This window comes from Cephus cinctus, unplaced genomic scaffold (genome assembly GCF_000341935.2).
Source record: "Cephus cinctus unplaced genomic scaffold, Ccin1 Ccin1_scaffold0087, whole genome shotgun sequence".
NCBI lineage: Eukaryota > Metazoa > Arthropoda > Insecta > Hymenoptera > Cephidae > Cephus > Cephus cinctus.
This window is the reverse complement of record NW_014332826.1, coordinates 1,607,494-1,629,711: the sequence shown is the minus strand read 5'-3', so window position 1 is coordinate 1,629,711 and position 22,218 is coordinate 1,607,494. Positions and strand designations below refer to the sequence as shown.

At 38.3% G+C, this 22,218-nt stretch overlaps 2 protein-coding genes and 1 long non-coding RNA gene across 11 annotated transcripts; 2 read left to right on the top strand and 1 right to left on the bottom strand.

The window, feature by feature from the left end:
* Window positions 1-376: 376 nt before the first annotated feature.
* Window positions 377-6,478, bottom strand: LOC107272559. Its single transcript, XR_003061495.1, has 3 exons — window positions 6,351-6,478; window positions 5,693-6,233; window positions 377-544 (listed from the first exon to the last, which is right to left on the bottom strand). It is a non-coding gene; the product is annotated as an uncharacterized LOC107272559 (long non-coding RNA).
* On the top strand, window positions 5,847-10,591 carry LOC107272461 (cytochrome P450 CYP12A2). Of its 7 annotated transcripts, none has more exons than XR_003061455.1 (9): window positions 5,847-6,218; window positions 6,819-7,062; window positions 7,531-7,727; window positions 8,093-8,294; window positions 8,443-8,599; window positions 8,782-9,030; window positions 9,459-9,674; window positions 9,938-10,156; window positions 10,221-10,566. XR_003061455.1 is itself a non-coding variant. In XM_015749636.1 (8 exons), exons 1-8 carry the CDS (start codon window positions 5,993-5,995, stop codon window positions 10,043-10,045), a joined length of 1,599 nt encoding a protein of 532 aa, XP_015605122.1. In that variant the 5' UTR covers window positions 5,847-5,992; the 3' UTR covers window positions 10,046-10,591. The 7 variants fall into 7 exon arrangements, 5 of the variants coding, with proteins under 5 accessions (XP_015605122.1, XP_015605160.1, XP_015605145.1 ...); XR_001538951.1 differs by having other exon boundaries at window positions 10,216-10,566; XM_015749636.1 differs by having other exon boundaries at window positions 9,938-10,591.
* Window positions 10,592-19,683: 9,092 nt separating this feature from the next.
* On the top strand, window positions 19,684-22,184 carry LOC107272485 (odorant receptor Or2). 3 transcript variants are annotated; one of them, XM_015749692.2, is made up of 8 exons: window positions 19,684-19,751; window positions 19,840-20,059; window positions 20,274-20,378; window positions 20,637-21,085; window positions 21,151-21,250; window positions 21,317-21,418; window positions 21,499-21,654; window positions 21,727-21,894. In XM_015749692.2, exons 2-8 carry the CDS (start codon window positions 19,850-19,852, stop codon window positions 21,781-21,783), a joined length of 1,179 nt encoding a protein of 392 aa, XP_015605178.1. In that variant the 5' UTR covers window positions 19,684-19,751; window positions 19,840-19,849; the 3' UTR covers window positions 21,784-21,894. The 3 variants fall into 3 exon arrangements, with proteins under 3 accessions (XP_015605178.1, XP_024946231.1, XP_015605172.1); XM_025090463.1 differs by having other exon boundaries at window positions 19,720-19,727; window positions 19,801-20,059; XM_015749686.2 differs by lacking the exon at window positions 19,684-19,751 and adding an exon at window positions 22,030-22,184 and having other exon boundaries at window positions 19,783-20,059; window positions 21,727-21,784.
* Window positions 22,185-22,218: the final 34 nt, after the last annotated feature.

Sequence of the window (22,218 nt, the reverse complement as noted above, 5' to 3'; positions counted from 1 at the left end):
GATTTTTATGTAACTCATGCATGAAAAACACTACTTTTCGTACCTCCGAAGTGTGGCGAAAGTGGCGCTTTATATCTATGGATACGATAAAAATGCTGCGCATGCGCAAATCGGTCCAGTTTTACACTATCGCACTACTGCTTTCTTCTCGCGCTAGTGCGATAAAGTAAACTTTGTTCTCGCGCGCTGTCATGAAATGCATTCACTTTGGAAGCCTTCCTTGCTCTTCTTATGGCTGCCTCCTCTAGCGAAGAGATGTTCCAGTCACTTTGGAGGCACAAAAAGTAGCGTTTTTCATGCATTCGTTACAGAAAATATTATGCGATACTGGTACAAATAAAGCGAACATTATACGCAGTTCGTGAAGTTTGTCACACTCGCCGCACTCGTAAAACAAACAGCACTCGTCTTCGGCTCGTGCCGTTGTGTTACTCGTGTGCGGCTCGTGCGACCAACTTCACCGCCTGCCTATAAAGTTCGCTTTCTCGCACTTGTATCGCAAAGTACTATATCGGTGTTCCAGGTGCTCAAGTAATACCGAGATCTTCCCAAAAAACAATAATTTTAATTAATTTTATAATTTTTGCAATTAAATTGTACATATTACATAACACATAAAGTAATGCATCTGAGAAGATTGAAGCAGGATAAATTTAGTGTATGGATAATTTCACTCATATCAGTTTACAAAGAACAAGTATTAAAGTAATAATAACAGAATCTAGTTCGAAACACACAACTTTCACGATTTCCTGAAAGAAAAGACCAGTTAATGTCAATACATTCAAACAACCATAATTTGGGTCAATATATTAATAATTTATCAAAAAGTAAGAACTCTGTACAATTCAGATCACTCTACCAGTACTCACTAGGAGTAGTACTGAGACTAACAGTGTTCGACCCTGATGGCGCCTTGGACGGAAGGCGGCTTCGGTTTTCATACGTAAGGGTGTCTGGAGCAGCGAGATGCTTTAACAGATCTGTTTGGTACATGTCAACCAATTCTATGAGACTTGAAAGGACTGCAAGTCCTCGCTGACTAGACCAGCGCCCTTTTCTCGTGCATTGCGTAAACGAAAAACCGAAGGCCTTTGTCCAGGGCCAATTCAAACTCAGGTCCTTATTCCAGGAAAGGGTCTAAGGCATGGCATGCAGAAGACTGCCCTCTCCCTGTTTCTAAGAATTTCGCCCACGAGGCTGTTTTAAAATTTGGTGTAGAGTTAGTTACAGTCCAGCTTCCACTAAGAACAGATCACTGTACAAACAGTAAATAGAAAACAATGCACATTAACACAATCAGATTCGTATTCCAAATTGGTTGTCATCATCATTGAATCCAACTGTACAAACAGTAAGTGTCAAAATTTCGAATAATGGAAGGAGATTGGTCTTTAATTTACCATCTTCTAATATCAAAAAGTTCAGCTATGTATGACAAACATCTCTCGAAGTTACATCCTCAATAATATAAAGAATATCGTATATCTTATAGACGATTAAAGCATCCCGTTATTAAATCTGAAATATTCCAGCCGTAAGTATAAATAGGCCATCCCAGAGCAATTAGTGATTTTTATGAATAAGAGAAAATAACATTGCAGAGCCATAAGAGGGCGTAAGTACTATATGTTGTGACGTATCTTTCTTAACTCGATACTGATAACGAGAAATCCGCGAACTAACCTACGTTACCTTCGGCCGCCCACCCTTCGCTCATGCATACGTAAGCCATGCGGACGCCAGCCAATTCTTTTTTCACCGGGAACTGATGAGCCTGTATGACCTGGGGGGCGAGGTGGAGCAGGCCCAACTCCATCAAAACGATGGCTCTGACGCAACTGGACGCACGAACGTGAGCGTACGGTTACATAAATGCACGGCCGCTGAGGCTGCTAGGTTGAGGTAGAGATGGTCGGAGTAAGCGTCAGGCAAATAGTGCGAAATACAGAGAGCAACTGATCGAGAATGTAACAGAACGAATCTGAACTATCAACTCGAAATCCCTTCACCAATTAATAAACTGGGAGTCCTCACCGTAACTGATGCAACCAATCCGTGAATGCCGAGAACTGTATCCAGAGGACACTCGGGTGGGCACTGCACTAGAAAATCCATAGAATATCCTGGTTATCGCGAGAGCAACGCGAGAACTACACGAAGGAGAACTTTCTATACCGTATCGAAACATAGCTAGAAAAACTATCAAGAGATGGCACGGGAGTGCGAGCCAGCTTGTGACACCCCGGTCTGTGTCCCGAGACAGACTGTTTTGACAATAGCCAAATTCGAGAACTGGGGGCCTATCACGGTTCTCAGATAAGCTCATTCACTTTTCACGTCCCATCTCATGGGACGGTCACCCAATCACGGAACTGCCGAGTGATAATGGAAGATCCCTAGAGTACTTCCGACTAGTGATCTCACATTTTCACGACCTCACCGTCATTGACATCATTATTCGAAGTAATGTTGACAGTGGAAAAACAAATATGAACGTTACGGAAAAACAGATGGGTATTTTATTGCAATACATGAAGGAGCATAGAGATTTTACAAGAGGCCGCTTACATCATAGCAGCGAGAATAATTCAATTTCCAGTATTATAAATGGATCTGAGGCATCCTGTAATCTTAACATTGTATTTTCACGACTTGGCATAAATAGTATCACCATCAAATTATCCATTTCAATCGTTCAATTCTGCGTCGGTCAAGTAATACTGCTACCATCAATGTATGCGTTATTTTCAAGGTAAACTGCGTCGATTTCACCGTTTCACGTGAAATTTCGTGTCGGGTCTCCTCGCGCGAGTAGTCTCGTATTTTCACGAGCTGAGATTGATCGTAATTGGATGAGTCGCTCACATTCGTAATTTTCACCCAATCCGAGAACCGTGATTGGTCCCCTAGTCATTCTGATTGGTCGAGATCCTTAGAGCCAATAATTCTCCCATTTCCCTCGAGTCGTCTCTTTAAACAAAATCGAGGGCGTTCCTTAGCGATCGGTACGTAACACTGGGAGATCCACCACAGCCGCTTCCTCAGAGCATCAGGCGACAACTAGGCACCACATCCTTTACTCGGGTCAGGGGTCCCTCCCCGGCCCTTAACCGTATCAAAACTTCCGCCCGCTCTACAGCCCTTTGCCCATCTCCAGCGGGTCGCCGGTATCACACCCGGGCTTCTGCCGGCCCGTAGAGACATCTCCGTCGGGTACTCTTCTCTGCCGAGCAACTCGGTACGTCGAGACTGTCTCCCCCCTGCAGATTCGAGCACCTCGACCTCATCTCAAAAATAACGAAATCTTCCGAGAGCAGTGGTGTAATTATACGAATCGATCCGAGGACGTACCTTCTGATCAAGGTGGCGACCCGAAGGGAACCAGAAAGCTAGAACGTTATCTGAATCGGTAGCTGGAGTCGCCTTGTGACCGTGAGTCACAAAATCACATCACAAACTTTAACTAGCCCCCGTGTGCCTCCCTGTGGGAGCGAAGCGCCGGAGAGGGGATTTGTTCTGAATAGGCCTACGACAGACGATAATAGAAGGCAACCGCCGGGGAATCGGCGATCGTCTCGGTGAAATTCGACTTACCGGACAGTATGCCTCCTGGCGGGCTTGGGTAATAGCGGAACTATCAAAAATATCCCAGATTTGGATTTTCAGGATTTCTCGCGGGGATTACGGCTCTTTGTGATGGTTTCGATATATTGTGTGTGTCCCCGCGCAGGGAATCCCCCTTCGGCACGACCGAGGCCGATCGCCATCACACCGGATAACCTCATGGCATGTACCATAGCCGAGTCTAACCTGAAATTGGTCGCGAATGAGTGGTTTCGTGAATCAGAGCAGGGTGGCATCATTAAACATGCGAAAGTTAACGTCGTAACATTGCTTTTAACATGAATTTCCCATTCTTTCATTTCTTTGACAAGGCCACACTACCTGCCCCGATTAACAGAATTGTTCAATCACATCCAACTTCAGCTGGTGCATTTACCACAAATAACCCTGTACATTGTAACAACGTTTCCATGATTTACAAATAAATGGCACCCTGAAAAATCAAAAGGAAACAATATATAAAATTTCTTATGGACATGTACAGAGAAGCTATACTGCGATACTGTCTCCGAATATTACCCAAGTGAATTCTTCTTCGATGGGTTCCTGAATTAAATAACAACGAAAAATTCTTAAGATAACTTGAGAGGTTTAATCTACATAGGGATTCGATTTACGTTAGAAAAAGCCTAATAATAATAATTACAAGTGAAAGCAATGAAAAACTTATCGAGCTGATGCGGAACATAACTTGATTACACCAAACGATATCCTCAAAGACGTTCTCGCAGGAAGAACGCAAGTTAAAAAAAAATTCCACGAAAAAAAAAAACGATAAACAGTAATGACTCACGTTACCCATATGCTAGGGAGACCGATACTGCGAGGCGTGAATGGTTTGACGCAAAAGTCGAAATGAACGGAAGAAGGGAAAGACCAATCTCCTGTTTTTCAGCGTATTAGCTATCCTCGGATCCGTACCACCGTGAAAGCGTAAGGTGACGCGTAAGAATACGTCGAACAGACAAGATTGGTTGATCTCGTGAATGAAAGAATAGTCAAATTTCACTCTGAGCCTCACTCACCGTCGTCTAGTAGTTCCTTACTATCTTCAGAAGCACCCTGCCCTGGTAAAGGTAGTAGACAAGTAGACAACAATGGGGTAAGCTAGACAAAATGATAACACGTCGTGTAAGGTTTAAGCAGAAAGATCAAAACTGGTTATTGGGAAAGAATGAAAAATTCCTAAAGTAAGTTTGACGCGATTGACAACACATTATGGGGGATCGTATAGGTGCAATGCACAGTGAGAAATGAAGGACACTCTGCATAGGTGCGAAAAAGAAACAAGGACAGAGAATACAAAAACAATGAACTATGACAATGCCAAAAGTAACGCCGGGCAGTTTGCTAACTTCGTGAACGTCTGTGACGCGATGTGATTATTAGTCAAGGCAATCCTGTTACAATAGTTCAGCTGCATTGACTTACGGGAATGACACGCAAGTAACGGCTCTATATGGTAATAGCATGTTTCATTACAGATAGTTTCGCTGTAGGTAATTTTGCTCTTGCCTCTTTAGTATTATACCACCGCTTATACGTACTGCGTTATATTGTCGAGGCTATCCACGTAATCGCGTTTCACAGAAGAATGCGCGAGCAGAGTTCGCATATAAGTTACAATAAGTATACTAAGCACTGTGAGCAAGGAACAAAAGCTGCCTCAAGAAACAAGCTATGCACTATCGGCTTTGTCTTAACGGTTTAAAAAAGTCTTCTTCAAGTTATCTTAAAGCACATCAAATTAATTTTGTTGTAAAGAATAAGAAATCCTTACAGAAAAATCTACAATTTGACTCCCAAAAATACTTACTCTACTCACGTATGCATACCTCTCTAACAGTAAAACAACGATATATGCAACACTTCATTGTACAAAAATGGATCCTTCGATTATACAAAAAAGTAACTGATCACATTATAAAAAAAAAAAGTACAACTCGCGAGTCATATAAAAATTCACGCTCTTGATGGAAGCCTAATTCCATGGAGAGTCAGATTATAGCTTTCCAGATGCATAACCTTGTGCATTTCCGATACCGGATGTAAATAGTGAACCAACGTTATTGACCCTCGTTGTCAATATATAGAATGAGACCGAGAAATTCCTCCTGCTGGATCAAGTATATCCGGATCAGTAAGATAAATGACTTGATGACGTAATCCTATCATTAAACACAGCACCACGCTTCATTTGCTCGTCATTCACTTTACAAGTCTTGACGTTAGCGGTTGATAGTGCAGTGGTTCCAGTGAATACTTCCAGTAATACAATCCAGTCATCAACGTCAGTAGGGCAATCTGAAATTGCACAAAGAATTCTCAAAGTGTTGCCAATTGAAATTACACAAAGAAACTTTCCATGTCATACCAAAGAGCAATGTTGGTTCGCAGTGCTTTGCTCGCTGGTGCGAAAGGTAACGTGCTTAATATTGGCTTGATTGAACGTTATGCCAGCACAGTGTTACAAGCGGATGTAAAGAGTCCTGAGGAAACGGAATGGAACGAGGCCAAGTCATTCGATGAAATACCAGGACCAAGGGCACTGCCGATCATTGGGAACATGTTCAGATTTCTTCCTCACATAGGTACAAAGCACAGTTCTGTAACATACACATTATTTATAACATCAACATTATTCACACAATCACACGAGGTCCACGGACAGCCCAAAAATACTTATTACTAATAGATACAAATTTGACAAAGATGATAAGTACCATTTCAAAGCTTCCCAATTTTTACCATTCGAATACCATGGCCAGCAAAGACAATATTGCACGTAACTTGCGCATTAGCGTTAAATTGCCTCTCCGTCATGTAACGTCAATGTTATTGCATAACCATTCTACGTTATACAGATTAGAGGCAATCCAGCTACCGCGTGAGTTGCATGTGATATTGCCTTTTGCTGCATTACTCAGAGTGAAGTATCCCAATTGAAGTAGTCTGAAAGCTCTGATGAAAAGCTGATATCTAATATCAGACAGAAGATAAGATCACGATGACCTTGAGTGACTCTGTATTATTGGTAACTGTATACATATATGTATTATTTCAAACTCAAATAGTTTCGGATACGTTGAAATTAGTGATAACTATTGGTCCACCCTGTATACCAACAATCGCGCAGCTCGTTGAAACGTTAAGTCAACACAGCTTGCCGTTACATTGAATTGTATCCAAAGGTGAATTCGGAAATCAGCCGGTCATGGAACAAATGAGAAATTTGAAAAAGCAGTATGGCCCGATTGTTAAACTGGACGGTATACCGCATCGTCGAACAGTCGTATTTCTGTTCGATCCGGAACTCAGCGAGAAAATGTACAGAATGGAAGGTCGATGGCCGACCAGAATTGCTATGGAGACAATGGTACAGTATCGCGAGGAGAGGCCCGAATTGTATAAAGGAAATTATGGATTAGCTTCGAGGTAAGAGATAGTTGGGAAAAATATTATTTTCTACAGTCGGTACAGTCGTATTGACGAAACTTATGTAACTTTCTTATCTGATCGAACACTGATATAATGCAATGTCGTGTGAACGGTACTATGACATCACAAGTTTAAAAAAAGACTTTGCATCGTTATTACCTTTTGTCCTTGACGAAGATAAGATTACCTCGTAAATTTTATTTATTGGGATCTTTATTTATTCGTTACCCTGCATCTTGTCATTTTGTAATAATTTGCAATTTGCAAAATTGAACGAGCAGGGACGAATGGGTCGGGTTGATCTCTACGATTGCTCTTGTTCAACTGTTGGGAAGTATACTGTGGGCCTTCTGTATGTTGTTAATAATTCAGGATAATTACTTGTAAATAAGTAAAGCACTTGCATTAACATCTGCTTTGTCAAATTTTTGTAATTGTAAAAAAATGTTTTCTCAACTACTCCAGCCAAGGCAAGGATTGGCACAATTTTCGTTCCAAAGTAAATCAACACATGATGCAACCTCGAACGATAAAACCTCACGTGGGACAAATTAATGAGGTGGCTCAGGACTTTATTGAAAAAATGCGCAAACTTCGAGATCCGGAAACTCTGGAACTTCCGAAAAGCTTTAACAATGAAATGAACAAATGGGCGCTTGAATGTAAGTATGCGCAGTCGGATGTCCATGTCCGTGCATGCCCTCGAGTGCAATAATTCCTCAAAGTACCTTTTTGACGCTTATAGTATAGCCTTACCCGATAAATTTCTTAAAATAATGGAGGTACTGAAACATCTTAATATTAAATAGGCCTTATGGCTTTTTAACGTTTAAACTGGTGCACTTCTTTGCTAACGGTATATCCTCAGTTGCCGGAACCCATATTCAATGTACTATATACTATATCATAAGGGGATTGAGACTGTCCAAAATTATGCTGCTACTCTACAGCCTCTATATATGTATATACTTTCGGCAGTCAAAAGTGGTTACGAAATTGATGAAGAAATAAAAAAAATTTATTTCAGCTATTTGCGCAATCGCACTGGACCAAAGACTCGGATGCCTCGAATTTGACCTGCCGACAGATTCGGAGCCTCAAATAATGATAAATGCTGTTCACGACATGTTCGATCTCTTCTATAAATTGGAAATTCTTCCCTCCTTGTGGAAAGTCTATAGGACACGAAATTTGAAAAAATTATTTCATTGCTTCGACATCATGAGTGGGTACGTATGTGTCTAGTGAAATTTTGTGCTTTGTTATTTGAAAATACAAATTTTTTCCAATATATAGTCTACAATGGAAAATACTTGTGAGTGAAACATAACCATACCTGACAGAGAAATTTTCATCTAGAGGGTTGTGTATTTTCAGAATTAGCAAACGATACATTAGCCTGGCTAGAGAGAAACTACGTGAGTCAACATCAATGGGCAACGAAGAACTAAGTATGCTGCAACGACTTGTAGCTATCGACGAGCAGACAGCAAATGTCATGATAATGGACATGATGCTTGCAGGAATAGATACTGTAACATTTTTTTAATTATGATTTTTATTTTACAAACTTCTAGTCAGTTATTCCAATTGTACTACCTGTCTTATCATATATCAAGCCCGACAATTTTCTAGGGAATATAATGAATTTTAATGAGTTTCACCTTCGTTGAATTATACCATGTGAAATTTCATAATTCTTTTTTAATTCCCTAGACCAGCAATGCCGCCGCAAGCGCTCTCTATCATATTGCGACTAATCCTCAAGCCCAAGAGAAACTCCACCAAGAAGCAGCCAAGGTGTTGCCAGAGAAAGATTCGCCAGTAACTTACGAGGCGCTTAATAAAATTCCCTATACGAAAGCCTGCATCAAGGAAGCCCTGAGAATGTCACCCATCGCCATTGGTAATTTAAGAACTATGCAAAAGGACATTGTGCTTGAAGGCTATAAAATTCCTAGTGGTGTAAGTATAATTCGTATTTCTCAAACCTTTCATCAAGCATCTTGAGTGTTCGGTAAATATAAATGTTTAATTAGTCATTTCAGAATTTTAAATCCGTTCACAGAAAGTAGAACATAAGAAAGAGTCAAGCCAGAGCCGCACTGGAAATCCTTGCTAAAAAATAAATCCGTGATTTCCAGGCCATTTTGTTACATTACCAGAATCCGAGTATCGGCAATATGGCGTCAGACAAGTTACGGCGGGCAATTTGAAATCGATAGTCCGTGCCATTTAGTGGTTATGTATCGACGGATGCTTTCTGTTATTGTTATGACTATTATCTGTTTGCAGTTCTAGTTGACGTATGACAGTCATCCTCGCTGTCATTGATAGTACTATTGGTATGGAAGTTACTGTTATTATTATTATTGACGTTATTGTCTTTCAAGATTGACGTAATAGCCTGTCATGGCATAATGTCGCAAGATCCCGAACAGTTTCCCAGGCCAAAGGAATTCATACCGGAAAGATGGCTGCAGGGAAGTGAGGACAATATTTCTGCTAAAGCTGCTCATCCGTTTGCTTATATGCCTTTTGGCTTTGGTCCGAGGACTTGCATTGGTAGACGATTCGCGCAACTGGAAATGGAGACTCTTCTGACAAAGGTTCGTTGACAATTGACGTTGCTGAAATTAATCTTAAACATACGTCAAGGGAACGCAATAATTATTCCAATCTAAATTATCTACTTTTCAGAATGCTTTACAATAAAATCTATAAAGTCAATTTTTACTAGTGACATAGTGATAATAAGTAATTCAAATTTGTTCAAGTTACTTGAATGTCTAGTTTCTTTCGTAGTTATCTATTGTAAATTGTATAATTTTAAAGGAAATTATATTAAAAATACATATATTTTCTTAAACAGGTTATACGCAACTTTCGTGTGGAATGGCATCACGAACCGATGAAATTCAAAAGTCGCTTTATTCAAACTGTTGCCTCGCCCCTACAAATAAAGTTACTAGACTTATAATGAAGACATAGAGGAAGTAAGAAGCTCTAATCACCTCCAAGACTGAAGTATATTAAAAAATAGACAAGTTCGCTAAGGGTAATCCCCGGACGAAGTTCGAGATCAACGCAGGTACTAAGGAATTCTCGCAGATTCGAATCATGCTTCAAACGAATCTATTTTATTCCCAGAACAGACACAAGTTTGAAACCTTAATCAGCACTGACGATCTATTATCAACCCGAGCAGAATGTCTAAGGAAAGATTCAAAAAAATGAATGGTAGCTACAAAAAATTTCCCCATTGCCAATAATTTCTTGCCAATGGTTTTCCATTGGTTTACATTGACTTACCACACATTACCGTTGATAACAAAATTATTGGCAATGGAAAACTTTCCTAAGGGAATACCTGGAAGGAAAAAAAATTAAAGCTCCAAAAGTGTCTGTACACCGTAATACTATATAAATATGTAGCATTAACAATTGTTTGTAATTGCACAATTATAAATATATTTGAATAAAAAAATATAATAAAACTTGCACGTTATAGTGGAGGTCCATCATATATGGCGATAACAATTTCATCGGTGTTCCAGGTGCTCAAGTAATACCGAGGTCTTCCCAAGAAACAGTAATTAGTTTTATAATTTTCGCAATTAAATTGTAAACATTACATAACACATAAAGTAATGCGTCTGAGGAGATTGAAGCAGGATAAATTTAGTGTATGGATAATTTCACTCATGTCAGTTCACAAAGAACAAGTATTAAAGTAATAATAACAGAATCTAGTTCGAAGCACACAACTTTCACGATTTCCTGAAAGAAAACACCAGTTAATGTCAATACATTCAAACAACCATAATTTGGGTCAATATATTAATAATTTATCAAAAAGTAAGAACTCTGTACAATTCAGATCACTCTACCAGTACTCACTAGGAGTAGTACTGAGACTAACAGTGTTCGACCCTGACGGCGCCTTGGACGGAAGGCGGCTTCGATTTTCATACGTAAAGGTGTCTGGAGCAGCGAGATGCTTTAACAGATCTGTTTGGTACATGTCAACCCATTCTATGAGACTTGAAAGGACTGCAAGTCCTCGCTGACTAGACCAGCGCCCTTTTCTCGTGCATTGCGTAAACGAAAAACCGAAGGCCTTTGTCCAGGGCCAATTCAAACTCAGGTCCTTATTCCAGGAAAGGGTCTAAGGCATGGCATGCAGAAGACTGCCCTCTCCCTGTTTCTAAGAATTTCGCCCACGAGGCTGTTTTAAAATTTGGTGTAGAGTTAGTTACACTCCAGCTTCCACTAAGAACAGATCACTGTACAAACAATAAATAGAAAACAATACACATTAACACAATCAGATTCGTATTCCAAATCGGTTGTCATCATCATTGAATCCAAATCAGTTGGCGGGGTTCACGTTCCTCTTCCGACTCAACTTTACAAACAGTAAGTATCAAAATTTCGAATTTTAATATATATATAGCAGAGTCCACTGGCGCAGCGCTACCGGTTCCTAGCTCTACATATGAAGGGAACTTCCGGCAACATAGACGAATTGGTAAAGCGAGGTTGAACAACACAACACGCATTCCTTGATTATTATATAGTTTAATTAGATGCCGTGACGGTGGATCCACGACAATACAAGTTTGTCCACCGTACTATCGTGCCGCCACTCCGGGCTTGCTATTTGGGTTTGGTCCCCTTCCAAAGAGAATTAAAGAAACAGAAGCAAGAGGGGGGGAATGAAAATAGCAAAATCAAGTAATGACCCGTCGTTCATGGGCGGGACCACGTCAGACGTCACCGTTGATGGTGACACTGCGACATATATATTCTCTATATACGAAATTGATTACATCAACACAGGCAAGTAATTGATATTCACAAAGATATATGAATTTCAACTATGTCTAAGCATTTTAGTTATACTCACCACCTTCGCCAAATTCACTCCAGACTTACGTGCTCCGTTGCAGGATAGGGTTATGAATCACTGAAATGAACAAAGAAGTTTAAATTCAATGTAATGAAACTAGCGACGACAAGTTGCTTGACTGCGAATTTCTCGTGCAGTTCAAACGCTATCGAAGAAAACCGTGGAAGAACTAAATGCAGAAAGCATTTCGGACAGATAAAGAAAGAAAGAGACATGGGAACATACATACATATATTCTAGAAAGACATATACGATTATAGGTAATAGGGGAAATTGGAATAGAAGCGTAATGTCGCCATGAATTTGAATTCCATTCACGACACGAGAGGTCGTTCCTAGATTGAGAGTACGTAAAACGCAAACACGTCACGTAGCCACGCGTCAGGTGTCGCGAAACGACGAGAAAAACAAGTTAGGTGGAGATAACTTTCCTAAGGGAAGATTGTCCCGGGATAAACTTAATCAAAAAAAGAGAGAAGAGACAAAACAAACTGATCTCTACGTAATGAATCGCTGCGTCTATTTTCACATAATCTAAGTGATCTAGCAGTATCAATACGTGTAATTATAGATTACATATCTTGATTTAATTTACCTCGATTATGTCGTAGAAGCATTTACGACTAATACCACATAAGCCCTCCAGTCGATTCTAGACGATAACACTGATACACAGTAATAATAGTGAAATCAGGTGAGCACAGAATACTGAGGATCGCGTGGTGACGCCATTGTAGGATAGGAATCCTTTGGTAAGACGCCAGAGCGTAACGTGACATTATTGCCAGCCACTACCACGAGCACAAAAATCAACGACAGCTATTATAATTGTAATAAAGGTCTATCGTGCGAAAAACATTCGCTGCACTGATGCGAGAAATAATTATTCAGAATAAAGACTAATGACTCAGAAGGATACTGAAATCAAGAACGTGTAGCGACTAAAATAATACAGACCGATAGTTGAATGTATGTACATAGCAAGAGAAATCCTAACTGATCGAACTTTCTGTAGTGACACTCCGTGTGCATTTGTGTAACAATATTTAAGCCGTCGTTCCGAATAAATACTCTTCTATTTTAACATCTTTTAAGCCCTTCACACACAAAATAACGTAACGTAATGCTAACGTTACTTTGTGTGTGAAGGGCTTTCCACTCTCAGCTCGAGCTTCGGTGAAATGACTTTGTTTTGACACGCTATGACTAGAGGGCGCCATTCGATATTTTACAACTAACGCTCGTCGCGCCACCCGTGACAAGAAAGCAAGTTAACAACCACCATACTGAGCCCCAATTTTCTAGTAGCGAGTAAAAAAATATATATATTTTAAAAAAGTACCTAAATTAATTTAAGTGCGAGTTTTAATTTAATCCAGACTCGTGAGGTATATCATTCTGTGTAATTTGCGGAGAAATTGTACGACTGACTATTGCTCCAGGACAATTGGCAGGTTAGTGTTCGGATCGAGTAATGTCGCATAATACCTAACTGAGTAAACGCATATCAATCGATGTAGTGTCCATTGGTGCAGGCCAAAGGCGCATTATAGACTAGGAGAACAGAGCGTACGTGATAACAATGGATTTACAATAGTCAAGTGATAAGCTGTAGCCAATTCGCCATATACTCTGTACCATTGTGTCTGTACACTCAGTTAAAACAAAGACATGTCGAAGACATATAATCAAGATGACAGAAAATACGAATGATAAATAATAGTACTTTATGTAACTCATGCATAAAAAGCGCTACTTTTCGTGCCTTCAAAGTGTGGCGTAAGTGGCGCTTTATAACTAAGGATGCGATAAAAATGCTGCGCATGCGCAAATCAGCCCAATTTCACTTTATCGCACTAGTGCGATAATGTAAACTTTGTTCTTGCGCGCTGTCGTGACACGTTTTCATTTTGGAGGCCTTCCTTGCTTTCCTTATGGCTGCCGCCTCCAATGAGATGTGCTAGTCACTTTGGAGGCATGAAAAGTGCCACTTTTTGTTTACTTTTATCTCCTCATTGGAGGAGATAGCCATAAGGAACGCAAGGAAGGCCTCCAAAATGAATACGTGTATGACAGCGCGCGAAAACAAAGTAAAATTGGGCCGATTTGCGCATGCGCAGCATTTTTATTGCATCCTTAGTTATAAAGTGCCATTTACGCCACACTTTCAAGGCACAAAACGTAGCGCTTTTCGTGCATGAGTTACATAAAATATTGATCTTAATCAATACATATATTTTTATATTTATGAGATCTCAAAATTACTATTTTCGATCAGTCACGTATAAATCGTTCAAGTTCTGTGACAATTAAATGAAATATGTATCAAGTTTTTGGATACTGATATTGGAAATTTTTTCATAACACTTGTGATAGTTTTAATTCTACTATCTCTCTTATATTGGATACTTCATATTTTTTTCAACGATCAAAGAAAGTTTATCGGTATTGTCTGTGCGATTATTTATTTTTTTTCATTCCTGGTAACTCGTGGGATCATACCAATTAAATGTAACAAAGTGACTACGGTTTACGGTTTTACCATCCAGTTGATATGAGGGTGCGGGACTGGAAGTTGGGGTTGTTTTAAAATATGACTTTTAATTAAACGACTTTTATGGATACGGTTGCATGTGTTCTCTCTCCATCGTTTGCCAGTGTCTGCTGACAATTCTCATTTATAAATAAAAATATGGAGTTATCTTTTTGTGGATTGTACGTGATATCTGCTTATTAAGTGTTCTTACCTTTTGTGCACAACTTCAAGTGCACTCATTCATATAAGTAAAATATAGTAAGAAATATATTTTTAGTATATGTTATCCCTCGAAAAATCATTTACGTGTAAAAAACTATGCCAAGTACAGGAGTGCTGTGAATTCCTCTAACAAAAATTATTGTAATCACATTATTAATGCAAAGTACATAAGTCACTACATATCTGCTTATTATATGATCTAGCATTAGCAGCACTAGCCCATCATTTTAATAATATTTTCAAAATTTCCTATAACATCTTCGCTACTTATGATTTAATGGTCATTTAATAATTAATAAACTTTAACTGAATCCTTATCAAGTACCACTTGGCGGGTCCGTGCATTACTTGATATAGATTTACGTTCATTATGCCAGTCTTCAAGCTCAAAAAAAACGTCAACTTTCTATTTAAGGCATATTATACCCACGATAAAAGCCTAATAACAAACATCCTATAGTATTAAAATACTATTAGTGCGTTCAAAGTAAGTACTTTGGAATTCCTGGCATGAAATTCGACGACGACGACGTTAATATAAGGCTGCTTTCACAATAGTATAGAATTATTAAGTCTTTAACACTCACGAAAAGTATAACAAAAATTCATGTGGAGCGCGCGTGTATGGATGTACGTATGTGTGTGCTTTGACATAGTCCCTCGTATTTCAGGTGAGAGTTTTTAGAAATATAGGATGTCCAGGTGTTTCTCTCGGTAGTTTCCTGTATGTAGGTGTCCAACAGGAAATTACGGAAAGGAACACGTGGAACAGCCTGGACTTCCACGTTGCTGTTGCTTGACAAATACGATAGCACAACATAAACAATCATATCAGACATTAAAATCCCATTTTTCGATTATGCATACGCCTCCAGTTATAGGACACTCCTTATCGCAACTAACTACAGTAAGCTGGGCATTCGATCTAACACAAGATAAGACACATGGAACACGAATAAGTGTGTTTCGGCAGTTTAAAGAGGCAAGAAGCCAAGAAAAAAAATTACATCATTTCTTTTCTCCCATCTCATGTCAGGATGTAAATGTATACCCTCGTAAAATAGAATCAAAGAACGGAAGTAAAATTCTACTTGCCATACATAGGTCTACAAGATTATGGTCTTGATCAACATCAATTAAGATAACAAGACTTTAATAAGGAATATCTGCTCGTTTAATCAAAGATGTGTAAAATTTTCGTTTGTGTTTGACCAAACCAGGTGGAAGGATCGTATTACTTACGGTCACCGATGCTACCTGGTTTTTGCCACAGCTGACTCGACATAATTACTTCAGCTTGTTTGTAAGTCATTTTTCCCACGAAAGGATATAAAGATTGCTTGCGTAACCGCAAAAATCGAATGCTTGTTTCTTTTTTCAAAGCGGAAATCAGAAGTTCACACCGAATCGCGCTATTGGCCGGATTCACAAAATTGTTACAGGAAGTCAGAAAAAAGTTGAGCAAACAGGAACTAGCTCTTGTACATATATATCGAGCCAAGTAATGACAATTTTACCCTGTTCGCCTGTACTTGCTCGCGATCATGTGTATACCTAAATATCTAGTCAATCGTTGCTAGTCTTGTTATGTAATTCATACTTGCTGTCACATTTTTTTTTTTCGACAAAATGAAACTTATTTTCATTATCAGGTGTTTCTTGACCATTGCCATTTCCAATTCCCGTTGTGCTCGATCAGAAATATCCGAGTCGTACAGTGATAACGAAGAGACTCTACAGTCAATCAGAAGTCAATCGCTAAGTGATTCAATAGAGGATGGATTTCTCAAGTTGGCTATATTGGAAAATTGTGGACCCATATCTGGGGAAATTACAAACATTACTCAGAAGAAGATATCTAAGGATGTTTTACTAGAAATACCAGATGACAGTTACCAACAACTGGAGCGTCCACCATTAGAGGAAATTCATGAGGATGGAAACGACTTCCAGGATTTATTGGTACGACATCCAAAATCTAGTGACATTTTTAGTAATAACTATGGCAGTCATGATCGTTGGGTTATGATAGCCAGGATGATCCTTATACCTTTACGAGTTTATCTGGAACAAAAATTTCCAATAATAACACCGTTAGTGATTGCGCTGGCTGTCAAAATCATGAGTTGTTTTGGTAGAATTGCTGAGATGGCGCTGACCACATTATTATCCAATGGAAGTATTGCTGTGCTGCCAGGAAAATTTTTCTTCTGTCAGACAAGTTTGGCGGTTATAAAAAAACTCCTTGGACTTCTGCAAATTGCTGGAACTGGTTTGAGTCTTATGTACTCCGCCGGGAACAAATCCTCAGCTAGTTCAGCAATCCATGATTCCTGGAGTGCTTCCCGGAGCTGGGAAACGAATGTGAGGAGTTATCACGAAGAAAGTAAGTCCTTCAAGGAATCATTGGTTCGCCAAGATGGAATTATAGAGCCGGAGGTATACCCAGTGATCGAAAAGTCCGAAACTAGTTGTGAAGATAAAAGCGAAGACTTTAAAAGGTTCGTGACAGACTGGACATCTTCTACGAGTAGAACTCGCCTGATTGCTAATTTTCATGATCTTACCTGGAAGTTCCTTGAGGAGTTCATACTGAATCCTCTAGAGCCCTTCAGTGGGTTGAGTCAAGCCGAGTTTAATTTGGCCAAAACTGGAATAGCCACCTGGTGCAAACCAATCGTATCGAACATCTTCGAATCACTTGTGAACTTGTTACTTGTAACCTACGACATCTTGGAAAAATTGATTACGGGTGTTCACACTAATTCCAAGATCAATTTATTCTATCAGAAAATGATCCACCTGATCAAGGACCTACCACCTGATACCACGATGTCCCAGCTCTGTATCAAGGTGAGCAACCACTTGGAATCCAATTGGCACGAGATCAGAGGACACTCTAAGCTTGTAGCCTGTTATGAGAATCTCACTGGGTTCCTGAAGATGATTCCAGGCTACTGGAAAATTTCTCACATCGTTGCTATTGGCAACGCTATCGTGTCACACTATCACGAAACTTTCCATTGGTTCAGAAGTTGCCTAATTAAGCTCTTCGAGCTCTCCACAAAGACAATCGAATATAAGGAGAGACGGTTCCGTATGTTTCTGTCAGCCGTCGCCACATTGCCCAGAGTCCTGAGTGAACTATTTCGTGAAAAGATTGAGTTACTAACCAAAACCATCCTGAGAAAGATCATTAGTGTCAAAGAACGTCTCCTTGAATTATTTGACCTGAAGGGACTAGTTAGGTCCTTCACAAGAGCTTGGTCCATTATCCTAGAATTATTCTTGGACTCTCTGAAGAGTCTGATCCTACCTCTAAGGACACTGGATCCTTTGCCGGCTCTACTGGATGTTACAAGAGTCAGGAGTCTGACAGAATTAGGGGAGCACGCGAAGCTGGCCAATTTCTGGGAGGCGGGATTAAAGCTCTTCTCTGTTAAATTCCTAGAGAAACCCTTGATGCCACTCAAGGACCTCATTGTGGCCGGTAACCTGGTCCAGGAAGAGGCTATAAAGATTCTCGTAAAAAGCTTTGAGTTCTTCCTAGATCTGATCTATGTGATTCTAGAAAAATTTGAGAATAAGAAAATATTTCACTTTGACCATAAATCCCAGGAATCTGACTGTTTGGACCAATCATCGTCTTTAGATGAATCATACGAAAGTACTAAGAAATTTCAAGGACACTTCAGAAACATCCAAACCAGCAGCAACTACGTTAGGCTTGAAGAAACCAGAAAAGAGTCTATGGAACAAATGGCTGAAGATTGTCAGGAATCGAATGTGCACGGTGCAAAATCTGAAAGCCATAACGTCTCCAATGATCATAAACTATTAGAAACAGATTCACAAGTGTCCAATGCACGAACTCAGTGGCTAAGGAGATTTTTCAAATCTATGGGACCAGCCGATCAACAGGAGAATTTTACACCTCTCTCTAGATGGGTTACAAGGTTTGCATCTCGATTCATAAATCACAAACGCAATGCGGAAATCGAAACTGAAGATTCAACTTAAAAAAGTTCAAATAATGGGACGTCCTAGAAATGGGAAAAGACTGAATTGTATAAATATGTATAGTTTAACGCGGGAACAGGCGCGTGAGATGTCTGAGACAACCCAACTCAATGCTTTTCTTATGAAGAACAAAGCCGCGTGACCTTTTCCGGGTTAAATAACACCTTCACCACCTAAGAAAATCAATTTGCCAGAATACGTAGTAATAAAAATAATTGTAAAAATAAAGAAAAGTTCTTGTATCTCCTAAATTGTATGAGACTGCTGTTTAAAAAAAAACTTGATACAAAATGTAAAAAATGATCAAGTATGTGTAAATAAAATGTATCATGGAGGGGTATTATCTTTATAACTTTCAATGCTTATTATTTCACCTACAACTTTATTTTCTTGTTAAAAGAAAATGTATACTTTGATTCTGCAATCATTTCCCATTACCTGTACCCAATGATATAACAGTGGGAAAAAAACCAAGAACTTCCTATAATATCTATAATATAACTATAATATCTCCAACCCTAAGATATTTTACAAATTATATAACGTACCTTTTGATTGAACGGCAGAGTCAAACAGTAGATTAAATTTTTAATTGATTAAGAACACTACGAGTTCCTTGACAATTTGCAAACTATCACTAGAATTCCTCAAATGAATAGTACGGTTAGGTTCTTGAGAAGGTATAACAGAGCATTGGATCACGTAATCTTGAGATCTCAGCATGCACAGAAGAGAAATGCAAGAAGAATAAAAAAAAAGAGAGAAACTCGACTGAAATGGGGCATGAATAAAATACGAGAGTCTAGAGAAATCGCTCGATAACCCCACCGCAAAATGGCGGGTGGTACAACTGAAAATTGCCGGCAATTTAAATCAATTGAAGATGTAACACTACGGGGAAGAATATTACGGGTGTAAAAAGAATTACGGGACTTGAAGAGTATCGGAGTAATTGCACGTGTAATTGACGACGTAGGAAAATTGACTGTTACGCAAGTACAATTTTAAAAAACCTACAGTATTGTATCAACTATCATTCGAACAGTGTAGACTTGAGAAATATGAACAGAAACAATTTCGTAAGGGACAACGTGATGATTTACAAGTGTCTGGGTTCCTGGCCACTCGACTGCGTTGCCAGACGTCTCGAGAACACCCGATATATCCTCGGCTTGACCCTCATCGCTGTAATCACTGTTTTCAATGGTCTACAGTATATCGACCTCTTCATTGAGTGGGGAGACTGGGGATTTATATCCGAAAATATCAGTGTTTCCTTTATCTACAGTATATTCGTGTCAAAGGTATTAAATAAATAGACATAGGAGATAATATATCTAAGGATTATAGAAGATGAACACTATATAAAGTAATATTGGTTTTCTAAAGAAATTCTATTTTCAAATACAAAATTCAGATATACATATAAACTATCACAGGATTGATTTTAAAATCCATGGGGCTCATTTGCATTTATACAATAATTGTTTATTTTCCATTGTTCTATTTGCATTCTAGATTTACGTTTTTTATTCACGTCGTCGAGAAATTATGGAAATGGTCCTCGAAATAGATAATTATGTGCGAAAAACTTACAAAGATGGTCATCAAAGTAACGTCCAGGTATCGGAAGAAAGACAAATCTTGGTTTGGATTTCTCTTTGGTTCTTTAGAAGCATGAATTTAGTTTGAAAAAGAGATTTTTTTAGTTATTTTGGTTATTTATTTTTCTTTTATCCAACTGTCCCTTGATGCTGCAACTTTTGTTATCCAGCCATTGTTTCTTGATCACATGAAACTATTGGTACTCATGTCACCTAGATAGATAAAGTTAATAAGGAAAATCAATAATAATAAAAGTGACAGTAAAATTTGTTCTAGATTCTACAATCCTGTGAAGATATTGCCAGACGAATAAAAATTGTCTTCGGGTGGTCTGCTCTCCTGACTGTCATTATCTTGCATACCTGGCCAATAGCTTCTATGATATTTAAAAAGGACCCCAATCTGAGAATGCTTGGAGTTCCTGCATATTTTCCATTTTCATTAAATTCGACAAATAATTATGCCATTGCTTATGTTGTTGAGATCGTTACAGCATCTGTCATGTCTTTACACACAGTTAATTTTGACACCTTCTTTATATCTTGCATCCTTTTTGCCATAGGACGCTTAAGAATTCTACATAACAGCATAAACAATATAAAAAAGATAGCACCATCTGATTTACAAATGAAATTTAGTAAGAATGAGACATACCAGGCTGAACTTCAAAAATGCATTCACCAATTATTGTCTGAGGCCATTGCGGAGCATCAAAAAATTATTTTGTACATTTTTTAAGTAATACTCTTATTCACCTATTAACTATTATATTGAAAGGATTCTTTTATAGATTCTGCCAAGTGATTGATTCTATGCTCAGTTGGATTATGTTTATTGGCTTTTTCATATATTCTGTCATGTTGTGCTTTGTTGGGATGCGAATAATTATGGTCAGGAAATCATTATCTAGCATATTTATTATTTTTGATAATTATTGTAAATATTCTGTATTACAGATCGGACCATCAATAAAGTTATTACAACTAATGGAATATTTGGCAATAATGATGACTCAGATATTTCTATATTATTGGCATGGAAACGAGTTGAAACTGGAGGTGATTCAAAAGTGATATGTAATTTTTTAATATTCTAAACCAACTTTTTTATTTTTCTTAAAAAAGATTATATGTTGTAGAGTTTAAAAATTCATGATGCTGCATACAATTGTGATTGGTATAGTTTCGATCGCAATTCTCAACAGACTATAATGTTTATAATGATGCGTGGTCAAAAACCGATTTATTTGACTGCAGGAAAATTTTACTATGTCACTCTTGAGACATTTTTATCGGAAAGTTTTTTGAATAATTAAATATGACTTTTTGAATCTTTTTCATTTGTTTTAATGATTATCAATCTTCAGCTTTTAGGGGGATCCTACTCATATTTTGCTGTAATGCAACAACTATACGATTCTTAAACTAAGTAAATAACGAGTATCAAAAAATTGGATTGCTCAAAAAAAGAAAGTGATATTAGTAAAAAATAAATAATGTTCAAAATGAAACTTGTTAATTAAAATTAAAGCGATATTACAAAACATAATCACTTGTTTCATTTGTATATCTGTTTAAGCTATTTGTATTGACTTATTTGCAAAACACGCAGAACTAATCATGTTGTTAAATACAAAATTTAAATTTAGTTTATTATTTTTTTATTTCAGAGGAATATTATTAAGGAAAAGATTCATTTGCATTTTAAAGATAAAGGGAGTTCAAACAATAAATCGTATTTGTGAAATCGAGCCTATAAATGGTATAATTGTCGAATGTAACAAGAAACAGTAACAGTTCCAGAATGATTTTTCATTTTTCAGTTAAAACTAAAAATGCCATAAACATGTTACAGCAGA

Coding starts and splice junctions, on each gene's coding strand:
- LOC107272485 (XM_015749686.2), top strand. CDS start 19,817: ATGAACAGAAACAATTTCGTAAGGGACAACGTGATGATTTACAAGTGT. Junction 20,379..20,636: donor GTCATCAAAGTAACGTCCAG/GTATCGGAAGAA, acceptor AATTTGTTCTAG/ATTCTACAATCCTGTGAAGA. Junction 21,251..21,316: donor TTGGGATGCGAATAATTATG/GTCAGGAAATCA, acceptor TCTGTATTACAG/ATCGGACCATCAATAAAGTT.
- LOC107272461 (XM_015749636.1), top strand. CDS start 5,993: ATGTCATACCAAAGAGCAATGTTGGTTCGCAGTGCTTTGCTCGCTGGT. Junction 6,219..6,818: donor CAGATTTCTTCCTCACATAG/GTACAAAGCACA, acceptor TTGTATCCAAAG/GTGAATTCGGAAATCAGCCG. Junction 8,600..8,781: donor TGCTTGCAGGAATAGATACT/GTAACATTTTTT, acceptor TTAATTCCCTAG/ACCAGCAATGCCGCCGCAAG.